Consider the following 14,870-nt stretch of genomic DNA (forward strand, 5'->3'; position numbering starts at 1 on the left):
AAAAAAAAAAAAAAAAAAAAAAAAAAAAAAAAGCCCTTTCATCAGGTTCCTTTCTTGAATAGTAGAAACTGAAGAATGAAGGGGAGGTGGTCAAACCCTAGCATGATATCTGTTTGGCAAAAAGGTTTTGTTTCAAAATAGAATATTTGGCATCCAGACACTAGTAATCAGAAGATTATAAATGCTTTAGATGGGATGGACAGTTCAGTCTAGTTCAGCATGAAGTGCAAACAATGGAAGACTTACTACAGAAAGGAATGTTAGACTCCACAACACATGTAATAGTACTACTGTTATGGTTATATAATGAAATTATTTATGCAGTGTTTGATTCCGGTGGGAAATGTTTTATTGTGTCAGAGGAACATGTTAACAGATCCTGACTCGATATTGGGAAAAAATTAAACCAAATCAGCTTTGCATTTAAAAAAAAAATGTATTTCTAGGCGTTCTAAGACTTGTTTTGCAACATTAAATGTTCACTAAAAGAGCATCACACTGTCTGGAGTGGTTCACGACAGAGTGCCAACCTCAAGGCAGATTGTCAAAAAGCAGGGCAGACACTCCAAATTGGATGTGTGTTCTATAATTAGATAGCTCTGGGGGAATTCTGCGCTACTGCGCAATGCGGAATTTTGCAGAAATTAATGTTGTGCTTGCAGAATTTCCTTCCCCCACATAGAAATGGGCAGCAGAGATGTTGGCCACCACTAGGGGCTGCTGAACCTGGCATAGCCCAGCTCGCAAATAGAAGACAAAGCCAGGGGGAAGGAACTGAAGGGTTCCCAGCAGCTACAGTTCCACATGCCCTGAAGGAAGGAGATGGCAGCGCGCAGGAAACTCTGTGTAAGCCTGGGACCCAGCATCAAGCTGTTTCTCGCTCTGGATCCCTGGTCTTTGTGGGGTAGGGGCTGTGAGTGTCTTGGCTGGGGTGTGTGTGTGGCTGGGCTCTGGGGAGGAGAGGGGGTGAATGTCTGGGCGTGGGGGGGGGGGGGTTGGGCTGTCCTTTGGGGCTAAGGGGTGAAAGTGTTGGAGGAGGGGGGATGTGCAGCTGGCCTCTGGAGGGTAGGGAGTGTGAGTGTCTGGGCTGGGGGGGGTGAGGGGCATGGCTGGGCTCTGTGGGAGGGAGGGGGCAGAGAAATAGGAACTGGGTTGTCGTAGGGGTTTCTTTAACTCGCTACTCCTGAGGGAACTTTTGTGTGTGTCTGTATTGTTACAGACATTCTTGCTGACAGGTATTTTGAAATAAATTAACAAAATAATTGAAACTGGTGTGATGATGTAGTAGTATTTTGACAAAATTTGCAGAATTTAACTTGTGCACAGAATTTTTTAATTTTTTGGTGCACAATTCCCCCAGGAGTAATTAGATTTCACCAACCCAGTAACAAATATGAATCCCTGAAGTGCTGTAACAGTCTTACCATGGAGTCGCAAACAGTCTCCTTGGGCACTCCAGTCTATCTTGTCACCCAGGCAAGCTGGATTTAATGATAGTTGGCATGCACCAAAGATCACAAAAGATTCAGGTTGCTTCCACTCCCCAGAGATGAGTCATTTACCCCAGGTTAATAGGTACCTTATATATCACACCAAAGACAACTGTTTGTAGCCAAACTAAGGATTTATTAACCAGGAAAAAGAAATTAATTATTTACAGGTTAACGCAGGCAAACATATATACACAAATTAGTTACCGTCTGTGGTTTCAAAAGGTGACAGAGTTGTACCAATCTGTCAGCACTGAATGTCTATTAGAGCTAACCCAGGTTGACCATGGGGGATCTCTGCATCTGTTCCCTAGCTCCAGCCCTGTCAGAATTCAAACAGCAAAGAGATGACAAATTTTCTTGTTCACTATCTTTTTTTCCTTCTTCCAGAATTCAAGATGATGGGATGAGCCCTTTTGCACATAGCCTGTGCAGGAACAGTTAGCAAAATTTTGTATTACAATGTTCCACAATGGCCCATTTAGTTTTGACAGTCCTTCCTGATGGGCAAGAGGAAATATCTTTCATAGGGATTTAGTACTAGGTGATGTTTTTTCTTGTTTGGTGAGTTATGTTCTGAACTATATAGCAAATACTTAAGTATTACCTTATAGCACAGAATACAGACATTATAAGTAGGATTAATACGTTCAGCAATTTACTAGTAGTTCATAAAGTCCAGACAGATAGTTATAAGTCCAATACTCAACCATACTAACACGCAGGTGAGCTGGACTGGTTTCCAGCAATGACTTTGTCAGTGCTCAGCTGCTGGCATCTGGTCTGCCAGTGTCACAAATTGAATAATCTAACTTTTCAGGTACTCTTTCACACTATGCTGTGTAAGCTTTGTTTGGAAAAAAATGGAGCTATCAGCTGTCCTTAAAAATCAGTTTTATCATTCTCTGCCTAATTTCTCCCTATAACTAAATTCCTTTAAGCCAAAAGTTATTGCATTTGTGGTTGAATGAACAGTTTATAAATAAAGCTGTAATGTACTGTGTGTATATGTAGATTTGCATGAGGAAAAACTTCTGATCTTTGCCCCGCTGTGGTACTTGTAAAACTGGAAGGGTGTATGCGTTCTGTGAAAGCAATCTCAAACTTGTTAAGTGTCTGCTGCCCCTTGAATCTTTTTTCCTTTTCCTATTTATTTTTTTAATTTCACTGTCTTCTCCCATGTAACAATTGCTTTGTGTAGCATCTTGCCCCCAGAAAGGAGAGAGAGCTATTTTTATCTGTCTCTGTCCCTAGTGAATGGTGCTGTATAGCAGCAATAGTCCACAGAATTCATGATAAAACCATCCTTCTGAAACCCTGAAGTAAAAGAAGGTTGCAGTCCAGCAGCTCTTCAATCCCATTCAAAGGTCATGATTCCCAGGTCACCCATCTGAGGGTCAGTAACCACTTTATCATGGTTCATTCAGCTGCTGTTCCAGGGCCCCGCTCTCCAGGCCTTCTGCCTGAGAGTTCCAAGACCTGCTTCTCTCCCATAAGTCTCGTCCCATAGCCCTGAGTCAGGGCTCCTGCAAAGAACTCCCCACACTGTTCCACTCAGCCAAGCTTCCCTGTCTGAGAGTCATACCCCAGCTCAGGGGATGTTCTGAGCTGAGCTTCCTGCAGCCCTCCACTCAAGCTTGCTGCAAGGAGTTCTTCCCACAGTGTTCCAAACACCCAGGCCTCTCTTCTTATGAGTCCTATTCCTGCTCTGAAATCCACTCTCCAGCATCAACTCTTGTTTTGAGCTCAGCTTCTCCTAACCAGGCTGGTGGTTCTTCTTCCTAGGAACCTCTGCACAAGCTCTCCTTTAACTTGGCAGGTTTTCCACAGCTCTGGTCAGTCCTCGCCATCAACTTCTTGCTCTTCTCAATGGCTTTCTACCAGCTCTCCTCTGCCGCTGCTTCTCTTTCCTGGGTCTCTGTTCCTCCTCAGACAGCTCTCACCTGCCCTTCTCTATCTCTCTGTCAGTGCTCTCAGGCAGCTTTGACTTGCCAGCTTTCTCCCCCCCCTTTTAAGCCCAGTTGAAGTTTGCTGATGAGTCACAGCTTTGGCCTTACTCCCTCTTAAAGGGCTAGTGTCGCCCAATAACAGACTTTATCTGCTTTCCCTTCCTCTGTCCATACCTGCTTCCTATGAAGTGTTTAAGCTTAGACAGCTGTACTCCCAGTCAGTTGGACCAGAACTCTCCTCAGAAAATCCATAGGTGGTTCCACCAATTAAAATAAGCAGAGCAATGAACTTTGCTTTTTCAGGCAATTGTCCTGTAAGATTCTCTTTGCCACTTCTGACCATGTCTCAGCCTTAACAATGTAGGCAAGTAGTGGGGGAAGCTTGTACAAAGTTGCCTGGCAGGTGAAACTTGTAGCTCTGCTACGCAAGTAATTTCTCCATCTAGCAAAGCCCTGGTGGTTTTTCACAGTTGATCTCAGATCTGCCAGACAAGAGCTCCCATTGCCAATATCTATCATAGATGAGATGGGTAGGTGTGACATACCAGGGTACAATCCAGACTAATGAGCAGTTGTGTTACTCCTGCCCTGCAACCTTGGGTGCCTTACAATGCCTTGGTGAAGTAGCTCTTACCTGGGCCACTCACAAATAGCCTTCTAGCTTGCAAGCCACACCCTGAACATCTACATGTAACTGCAGCCTGCCAACCACACTTGGGTTACACTTTTACTCTCACCAGCCTTGCTTATACTGCAGGGTCACCCCAACATACCCCAGACTCAGATTTCCACCAGAAATCTATGTCCTGTACTGCCCGGCCGTCTCCCAGAGAGTACAAAATATTATAAGTCCATTATTCCTTTAAAGGAATAATATGCACATAACTTATCACCCCAAATGGCATTACCCGGGCACTTCAACTTGAACACACTAGATTAGATAAAACAAGTTTATTAACTACTAAGAGAGAGACCAAGTAATGAGACATAAAAGTCAGAAATGGTTACAAGAAAAATAAAGATAGTAAAACATCTTAATACCTACCTTAACAAGCTATTTCAGATTCAAGCAAAGTTTCTCACTGTGTGCTTTCAGCAGTCTTGCTAACCAAACTCTGTCCAGAGTCCAGCACTGGCTTCCTTTTTCGCTTCAGATACTGTGCATGTCATGGGCAGGGAGACAGAGAGGGGTGCCTTTGGGTACTTGTCCCCCTCTTGAAAAACATTTTCAGTTGCGCACTAGGAGATAGAGAATCTGTGTGGAAGGATATTCCCTGCTGCTTTTTTTCTCACCCATTTGAGTGTTCTTTGTTTCCCTCTCTGACCAATGACTCTGTTTACTACTTAAATGCAAATTAAGCAGAGTACACATTCCTTTGTTTAGGATAGACCTGTTTGCCAACCTTAGTTTGGGGAGAGCTATGGGGGTTGGAACATGTGTTAATAACATCATACAGGGAAATCTTATAACTTTATATACAATGTTCCACACATATTTTATCAGGATGATACTGACCAGCAAATTGAGTTTTCAAATGATACCTTACAAGACATGCCTTGTACAAAAATTATTACAATAGTATGTAGGGTGTGAACACGGGTAGATTCTGTCACAGTGGGTAAATATGGATAGAAGGGAGGCATAGAGGCAACAAGACTCAGAGGTTGGTAGGGGCTGTAACTGGGGAGGCAGGTAGAGCCAGGAAGGCAAGGAAGCCAGAAATGCAGGATATGCAGTGACTGGGAAGCTATATTGGCAGTGGGTCTCCCCACTGGTGGAGGGTGGATAAATCATCAGGGTAACCGAAACAGTGTGCACTGTTACCCAGTATACCCATACCAGCCCTTCTACTCATTCTTTTTTTTCTACCCTGTGTAGTCCCCTTCCTCATTCCATGTGTCAATGCTGATATTGATCAATGTTGATTTTAAACAAAGTAGAATGGAGAATGAGACAGGGACCATAAAAAGCACACATTGATGGGGCGTGGAAAGTGGTACAGGCAACTAGGAACGGATTCAAAGGATCAGAGGGAGAAGTAGATTTAACATATGAGGATCCTGAAGATGAGATATGCAAGGAGTCATTGGAGGAGGGAAGGCCTGGATGTTGATGCATTAACTGGTGTCTTCTCAGTGGTATTTAGTGATTGTGTTAAAGGAAACGCATTTAAGCATCCTTAATTCTGACTTACAAAGTGGTGTGTATGTGTGCGCATGAACGCACTAAAAGAACATTCTCTGAGTAAAAGTCAGGTGTTCATCATTATCAATATTCTATCTTTTCCCAGACATCTGCAGAGCTATTGAGTTGCTGGAAAAATTACAGAGGAGTGGAGAAGTACCACCACAAAAACTACAGGCTTTGCAAAGGGTTCTTCAAAGTGAGTTCTGTAATGCTGTGAGAGAGGTAAGTTAACCTGGCATAAACAAATAGCAACCAAAAATACCAGATATATGCCTGCTTCTAACATGTACTGTTGTACCTACTGAGCAGGAACAAAGCTAGCTGTTACAAGAGTTTGTTTTGAATTACTTTTTAATCTGACCTCAAATCTATTATCTGCAAACTTTGGGGCTTAATTCTATATAAAAAAAAAAAAGTAGGGAAGGATTTAAAACAAAATGAACAATTGTCTTAACATACTTAGATTTAAATTTTGCCCCAAAGTAACCTAGATAAGAATATATTATCTTAGGTTACAGAAAGCCAATTAACAATTCACACTTTTCTTGGAGAGAGAGTTTGAGGGTCTGACTTTCCTTCAGCTACAAGCATCTGTACCCTAAAGTGCAAGTGAGGGCTTGTCTTCACTACTAAAAAAAAAAAAAAAAAAAAGGGAGTGGGTGGGGAGGAGGCTGTGTTTTTTACCTCAGGGTAACTAACACGCGATCTATCACAAGGTAAAGACACAGTGAAGACAAGACACTTTTTTTACCACAAGGTAAACTGGCCAGAGTTTGACCTCAGTGAGTAAAACAAAAGACCTTTGTAGTAAAACAAAAGTGTCTTGTCTTCACAGTATTGTTATGAGATAGCTCATGCGCATTAGTTACCCTGAGGTAAAAAATGCATCTTTTTTTAGTAGTGGAGGCAAGCTGTGAGTCAGTACAAATCTGACGCTCTTCTGTCTCTGCCTTATGATTAACATTCTGTTCTAGCATTAATTAGCATCTCCCCAAGGCTCTCACTCCCTTACCTGCACTCGGAATGGTTCTTCCAGTTGTATGGGCGTGGGTGGGAGTAGCTGCAGATCCAACTATCGCTTTTGGTTTCAGTGATAGCAGTGATATTCACTGTGCTTGAATGGCCCATTCAGTAGACCCAGGGGAAGGTGTGACTTACTGTCTCAGTCCTGTCTCAGGCTATGTCTATGCTACAACCTATATCTACAAAACTTGTCGTTCAGGGGTGTGAATATTCCACCCTGAGTGACATAAGTTACACTGACATAAGTGCTCGTGTGCACAGCGCTATATCTGCAGGAGAGCTTCTGCTGCTCGCGAAGCTGGATTTTTTATGCCGATGGGAGAGCTCTCCTGTCAGCGTAGTGCGTCTTCACCAGATGCACTGCAGCGGCGCAGCTGTGTCGGTACAGCTGTGCCATTACAGTGCTTTATGTGTAGACATGGCCTCAGCTAGAGGTGGTTTTCCAATAGGGCAGATTCGTTCTCTTTCAGGCACATACCCTTTTTCTCCCAATTAGGAAATGCAATTTTGAGAGTAGCAGCAGAAGTATTGATCTCTTGTCACACATCTAACACAGTAGATTATTTGTCACACCATCTAAGCAGAAAACCTATCTATTCATTTTTCCCATTAAATTATGTACCTACTAAATAACTTTGTCCTAAAGGTATATGAGCACGTATATGAAACTGTGGACATCAGCAGTAGCCCAGAAGTGAGAGCTAATGCTACAGCAAAGGTAAAAGTCTTACTATAACTAGAATAGAATGTAATAGTTTGTCACAAAAAGGGTGATCTAGATGTCTCCTCCTGATATGACCTGTTAATCTGTCAGTTGTATGAACAAGATCTTTGAAATAACAAGTCTTTCATGACATTCATTTTTATTTAATTCAAAATGCCCCTTAGTTTTCATATTCTGATGTTGGTACCTAGGATACACATTATTTTTACTTCATTGTCTGTCTCAAAAACCTTTTCAAATGCTTACCACCTCTGACTATAAGAGATGGAGACTTTCTAAGATTCTGATTTTAAGAAAAAGTAAATAGTTTTGTTTCTTATAGGCCACAGTTGCTGCATTTGCTGCCAGTGAAGGTCATTCACATCCCAGAGTTGTTGAACTGCCAAAAACAGAAGAAGGTCTTGGATTCAACATTATGGGAGGCAAAGAGCAAAACTCTCCAATCTATATCTCTCGAATTATCCCAGGCGGTATAGCTGATAGACATGGGGGACTGAAACGTGGAGACCAGCTTCTTTCTGTAAACGGAGTGGTAGGAATTGGCTTTAACTTTCAGTTGTAGTAACTACTTGTGTCCACTTGAGGGTGTATAGAGACTGTAGTCTGCATAAGCCTGGTACCTTTTTTTAGTGTTGGCAAAGATAGAAATCTCATCCTGCTGTTTGCAGTTGATTCATAATTAGCAAGACTAGGATATTGGACAAAAACTTGAGTATGACAAGAGTTCTTGGACTATGCTTTGCTATTGTACATGAATTCACTAAATGGTAATACAAGTATACCATTACCTGAGGCAATATTTCAGAGCATGGGAGGATAAATAAAGCCAAATATTAAGTACTCTATTTTGAAGCAAACTGTTTTATTACCTTATGAAATAGTTTTACAATTACAGATGGGCATAATTTTTTCAACAAATAGTAAATTTGCTGAAAAATCCTTTTTTGGTGCAACCAAAACTATTTGCAAATTGGGGTCAAATTCAGTGAATGGTTTCTGCTGAATAAAAACTGGAAAAAAAATTCAAAAGTCAAAATGGTTTGTTTTGAAATTTTTGAAACAAACTGTTGGGAATCAGCCTGTACCATTTCAAAATGTCGTTTTGAACTGACCGAAGAGAGTTTTTTTGCTTTTTCATTTCAGCAAGAAAAACAGGCAGGGGAATCAGTTTTAGTTTGCAATTATTTTTTTGGTTTGGCCACCAAACCTAAAAAGCAATTATTCATTCAGCTCTAGTTACAGTGGTGTTAAGGTGGTTCTGCTACATGTGTCCCTGATGTTGCAGACTTTTAATAATGTGAATTTTTGCATCTTGTAAGGTAAGTACCAAAACCATTCAATCTAAGGCAAGATAATCTGACGGTCCTTTGATGTTGTCATCGTCCTGATAAAAATGCGGCTGGAGACTGAAAACTGAGACAAAGTGCAAGCTATAAAGTAATTTTTGCAGGGACTGTGATTTTTTTCACCTAAGTGCTGAGATTTTAAAAACAATTCCTCCAGTTTCTTATAAAAAGGAGCATGTATTTTAAACTCAGTCACTGATTTTTTTTAAATTCAGCATCCATTTAGGCTGAAGATGCATAAAAGGCACAACACATAAAATACCAACCTGTGGCCTTCTGGGTGATGAGGAAAAGGAGACTGCTAAAAGGTTTTAAAATTATTTTGGTGTATATTTTTATAGAACAATTCTTGCTCCTCAGATACTCTGAGACAGCTCTGAGTGAACTACACAAGTTTTGATTGTACTTTCAAAAACTCTTTATTTATATGTACTAGTTAAAATTCAGGCTCTAGTAACTACTTGTACATACCTAACCTTATTTTACAACGTAGGTTTTAATTCAATCCTGTAGTCTGTAACCAGAGCCACTCTTGTGATGCAAAGGAATTGGAGAGCTATTAGATGTCCCCAACATGGGGATATCCCTAGCAGGCATAGTCATCTCTTAAGCCACCTGGTTCTGCAGCCCCCAGCATATGGAATGGGAAGGGGTCCTGGCCAAAGTGCTACAGCTGTTCTGTGCTGGTACCATGGTTCCTTGGCATAGCCAGTGTATCTTTATAGAAGTTCCCAAGTTGCTCTAAAATATACTGAGACAAGCATAGAACTGGCACCAGAATCCATAAGGCTCAAGTGGCTTTCTTCTGCCTTCCTCACCCACAGACACTCCAAAAAAACCCCAACAACCCCCGCTTAGCAGACAGTGGGCATAAATTTAAATATATATTTATAAAAATAAATAAAACTGGGATGTGTGTTCATGCACATGTAAGGTACATTGGTTTTATGTTACCAATTTTAAATGAAGAAATCTCCTCCTCATACCTCTGAGCACATTCTTAACATCTTAATATATTTAATATGCAACGGACCTGTTTTTAATAACTGTATTCAGAATTAACTTAGTGTCACAGTTTCAGGAGTAACTGCACCTGTATTCCCCCTCCGTGGTCCCTCAAGGGTGCCCATTTCAGATTCCCACCAGTCACCTTTCTTGGATGGAAATTCATGGCTCTCTCCTTTCTGATGGGGAATTTTAGGCTGTACAGCTGCCTGCCTTACACTGTGATATCTCCAGCAAGCTAGTCTGCCTAAGGCCCTGAGTATTGCTTTCTCTCTGAGGACAATGTCAGTGTTGTTTTGCTTTGGTTTTTTGTTTTGTTTGTTGTTAACCAGTGACCACACAACTGTAACAAAGCAAAGTACATTTATTCTTAGGTCAAAAGCATTGCAGAGAAAACATTTAAAAAAGAAACCCAACAATAAATAGTTTTAAACCCCACACTAAACATACTAGGAATTGCTCATCTGTTTTATGGAGCCCCAGTAGACCAAAGTATTTCCAACCTTTCAATCCAAGGATTGCGGTTCCCCTGGATCCAAGTTCCTGCCTGTTTTGTTGAATCAAAAAGAAGACCCCAAGTCAGTTCAAGCTCATCCGTTTATAACAAAAGGCCTTTCTTTGTTTCTTAGTGTCTGGAAAAATGCAGCCTGGATCAATATATGCAAGCCACCCTAGGGATTGGTACTTCTCTGGGACTGTTTACAATCTCAGGAACTGTAGTAATCACCCACCCACCCCCACATTGTTTTTAGTTCCTGAAGGACCTGTGGAAACCCTCTCCTCATAGAGTTGCATATGGTCTCTGGCTCACAATGATACATAAAACAATAATAAATTTAATACAATCTGTTCACCAAAGACACTGCATGTGGCTGCAATATCTGTCACACTTAGCACTAACACGCTTCAGTGTATTGTTGCAAAGGCTTTAATGTTTATGCCTTTGCCAGAACCTAGCTAATAGAGAATATTTTGAAAACTAGACTTTTGTCCATTAAAAGATTTTAATGGTCTTTCCAGAATTTTTATACTAGTAACATTTAGTATATTGTTTACAACAGAATTCAAATATATTTGTATAGACATAGTTTAGAAACTGTAAGCAATCTCACATATTATTTTGCAATTGATTTTTTTCAAATCTCTTACTGACACCATGTATTCTTACAAGCTTCTCATGCCATTTTTAAAAGAGAACGACTTGTGCATCCAGCTGAATAACAAAAAATGAAAATATCCAAGCACATTTTCTAAATTTGATAGAAGAGAAATAACTTGGTTTTTTTTTAACTGTTGTCTTTCTTTTTGTAAGTAATTTTATAGTAACGGGGAAACCCTCCAATCAACAGGTACACCACCTGCCTTCTAGCTTCTAATAGCAGCAGTGGGAGGTAGGCTTGGGATAGTAATGTAATTGTTTTGATAACTATAATAAAGTTGGGAGAAATAACTTTTGCTGATTGATGATAAAACATATGATGCCTGGATCTTATAACGGATGCAGTGGTGGGGAGAAGTTGCTAAATACTATTTGTCTGGAGGGAAATTTTTATAAATTCTATTAAATGTAGACTTTAAAACCTAAAGGACCATGTTTTAAAATGTTTCTCTTATTGTACTTATTGTGTGTGTAAAACATAAACTCTAGTGACTCTGAGTATGTCTGCTTGTTCCCTGTCTCCCATGATAAATTAGTTGCTTGGCACTCATTTCCACATGACTTTTTTTTACGCTAGTTAGAAAAGAAAATGCAAAGTCTGCCATCACCATTTGTTTGGTGACTTGTTGAAGCTTCAGGTCTTCAACTGGGTGATAGCGCCCCTTGCATTACAGTTTCAAACCTGCCATACTTCTAGTTTATTATTATAATGGAATTTTTTTGTGTAACAAAGGAGCTAAAGAATCTTCTGCAACACTTGTGTTCTTTGCTAATGTAGTATTTAATGGTTTATGCTTTACAGAGCGTTGAAGGAGAACACCATGAAAAGGCAGTAGAACTGCTGAAAGCAGCTCAAGGAAAGGTTAAGTTAGTTGTACGTTACACACCAAAGGTCCTGGAAGAGATGGAGTCACGATTTGAAAAAATGAGATCGGCAAAACGCAGGCAACAGAACTAATACTGTACACTATAATTTATGGAGAAAATTATATTCAGTTTTACAATTAACAGTTTGATTTGTGACCTAACAACATGAACTGCCCTAAACTATAAAAGATCTATCCGTTGGAGAAAAAAAAAAAATCTGTTGGCAATTTTATAAATGCCTTCCCTATTAACATCGCTTAGTTCTAAAACACCCAAATGCTTCTTGAAAAAATAGTTTACATGAGCATTTCTATCCAGTTGTTCTTACAGATCTTTTGCAAATAAAATCTTTAACTGTCAAGACAAATTTATAGACTTTTTTAAAATGCATTTTTAATAAGATGTACTTTACATTTGTAACATTCTTTTTTCTAAAGATTTTCATTTGGCATTATTTTAAAATTGATGAAAGTCATCTTCAAAACATTTTTGTGCTTAATGATTAAAAAATCAAAGACTTTTACCTATGAAGTGTCGGAGAATAACAGTTTTGGCACTTTTCTTCTTAAAAGCATACTGTAAATCAGCTACATAAAGCTAATCATGACTTATTGTGTAGTTGGTAATAAGTACAGGATTTTGTAATTTTTGATGAGTGCATTGTTTTTACATATATGCTAGGTCATAACTCACTATGATAAATGTTAACTTGGAAATTTTGTTACCTCTTCTGTAAATAATTTACAATGAACATTCACTTATAAATGATTTTTTAATAATTGACATCTAAAAATCTGGAACAATCATTCCTACAATTTATATTATTTTATACTAATTTTTGAGCAATTAGAGAAAAGTTGTATATTGATTGCAATTCATCTTGATTGTATCCATGTTTATTCATATTCAGAAAAAAGAACAGTATATTTAATGCAATGCAGAAAGAATTTCATATGTATTTCCCTGACTTTTCCACTTCTTGTTTTAAAAGGTATTTGTCCTAACTGGGATTTGAATTTGTCCTATTGCAATCCTATAATTTATAGAGATGAGTCACATAGGATTGGGGGTAGTTAATACCTAAATTAATAAAGATTTTCCCTTTTGTGAGACTAAACAGTGGTGTGGGATATCCTGGTTGACAGCTATAGTGACCTGCAAAAGTTAACGAACCTCACAAAATTGTCTGTAAGATTCCAAAAGAAGAAAAATACGGATAACGTATTTTAACAATATTATTAGCTACTTCTAATCTGGAGAAATCTGATTCTTCTGGTTTCTAGTCCAGAATGAGCAGTATCATAATATACCATGAATAGAGAATGTGGTGTTACCTGCTTTGGGGTAGGAATGAGGAAATCTGCAGATCAGATGCCTCCAGATGTGAAGTGGCTAATGACTCCCTCAGTTGTGGTGCAGTGTTATTTTTAAGCACAGTTGAGACGATTACATTTTTGAACAGCTACATACTTCTTGGAATCTACCAAGTTCTGGATTGTGCCCTTTTTTGTAATGACTTCACCTCTTAGTATACATCTAGAGGTAGCTTGACAGTACACTGGGTGTCTGTTCAATTGAAAGGCAGCTCAAAGTGCATCCTACTGACTGTAAACAAGTTAGTTCTTAGAGGTTTAAACGGAAAAGTGCAGTTTGGAGTGTCTGGCTCATCTCTAATCTGTGTTCACATGGAATAACATGAAGTCAGTTGTAAACTTAATTCCACTGTATGAAAGATGGTAAAAGGTTAAATTTTTTAAAAATGATGGCATGAAGTTTATGCTTAGCTGGCCCAGTGTATAAGTAATAACACTTGCATGGTTGCTACAAGCAAGTTAGAAATGTGAACCCTTTCTGGATGTTTGTAAGCATTGTAAGACTGTAAAGATAGTATTTTAAAGATTTTTGAGAGTAGAGTCTGAAATGGAATATGAATATTTATCAATTAGATGATATTGAGCACTGAATTACATGGTTGAGTATCATTAGCCTGTTTCAGAAGGCTGCTTCTTACTGGTGGGACCATGTTTTGAACTGTATATTTTTATGGAATGATTAATGTTTAAAATATTTAGACCAAAATCAGTAGTTAATCCAATCATGGAAATGCTTTAATTTAATTGTAAAATAGTAGAGAATTGTTTTTAGAGCTTTATATATAAAAGAGAAGTATGAGTACAAGTAAAGACAGTAATATGTATTATAAAACTCGTATACCTTGTGTTACTGGGTAAAGCAATGTGTTTTGTTACCCTAAAGAAATATTTACTTTAGTGTAGCTAGAGCTGCTATAGGTAAATGCATTAGCATTTCCATTATAAACTATGGCTTTTGAATTCAGTAAATCAACTGTTCCAAAACTCTTTGGGTTGAAGCTTGGCATACATGCTATTGTATGTGTGTGTTGGGGGTTGGGTTAATTAAAAAAACAATTGAAATTACCTGTTTTTTTGTTCTAAAATTGCAATTATTTACATTAGCAGTCTGTCCTCTTGCATGGTCTGAAAGCTCTGTAATTTTTAAAGTAAGGATGGGTTAAAAGTCACCAAGAAACTTAAATTCTTTACTACAACTGAGTAGGTGCAGGGGCTGCACTGTGTTAGTACACAGTCCCTACACATGCAATACTTGGGCACACCATTATGAGTTAAGGACAGATATAATTTCTGTGGATGATGTTATGCACCTGTTGCTGTTGAGAGGCCCTGGATTTTAGGAACACAGAAAATAAAGAGGTGGAATTACACATTTTTGTGTGTAGGTTTTTTTTGCTTCCTCATTTGCTACTCTACTTCCAGTGAACCTTATGAAAGAGTATGTTGTGACTGGCTATTCAAAATCTCACTAGCTGTGGCTGGCAATTCAGAATCACTCATGGAGCTGAGCATATTCATATCAGGTGCATATGGCTATGCAAATTAAAATGCATGTGTGGAAGTTAATCCTATCAAGTTTACATTTTGGTCTGCTCTCTTAACAGCTGATTGGGTTGGGTTTGAGGGTCTCACTTTTTTTACCTTATTTTGCATCTGTCTGGAGTTAATAGAAAGACTAGTGAAAAATTCCTGTGATTATGGAGGTACTGCCATCTGTCTCAGATGAGTACCTGAATTGCTATGACT

At 39.0% G+C, this 14,870-nt stretch overlaps 1 protein-coding gene across 2 annotated transcripts in view; it reads left to right on the forward strand.

Annotated features, from left to right (window-relative positions):
* The window catches only part of LIN7C (lin-7 homolog C, crumbs cell polarity complex component), a 19,807-nt gene extending 5,313 nt beyond the window's left edge, over positions 1-14,494 (forward strand). The window contains exons 2-5 of one of the 2 annotated variants that reach the window (XM_024214851.2): positions 5,731-5,849; positions 7,297-7,368; positions 7,697-7,906; positions 11,687-14,494. In XM_024214851.2, the coding sequence (XP_024070619.1) occupies positions 5,731-5,849; positions 7,297-7,368; positions 7,697-7,906; positions 11,687-11,842 (557 nt within the window). In that variant the 3' untranslated portion in view covers positions 11,843-14,494. The remainder of the gene's footprint in view (positions 1-5,730; positions 5,850-7,296; positions 7,369-7,696; positions 7,907-11,686) is intronic. The other variant, XM_024214852.2, reaches the window with a different exon arrangement.
* The last annotated feature ends 376 nt before the right edge of the window (positions 14,495-14,870 follow it).

Source organism: Terrapene carolina, unplaced genomic scaffold, assembly GCF_002925995.2.
Source record: "Terrapene carolina triunguis isolate 2854851 unplaced genomic scaffold, T_m_triunguis-2.0 Scaffold96, whole genome shotgun sequence".
Taxonomy (NCBI): domain Eukaryota; kingdom Metazoa; phylum Chordata; order Testudines; family Emydidae; genus Terrapene; species Terrapene triunguis.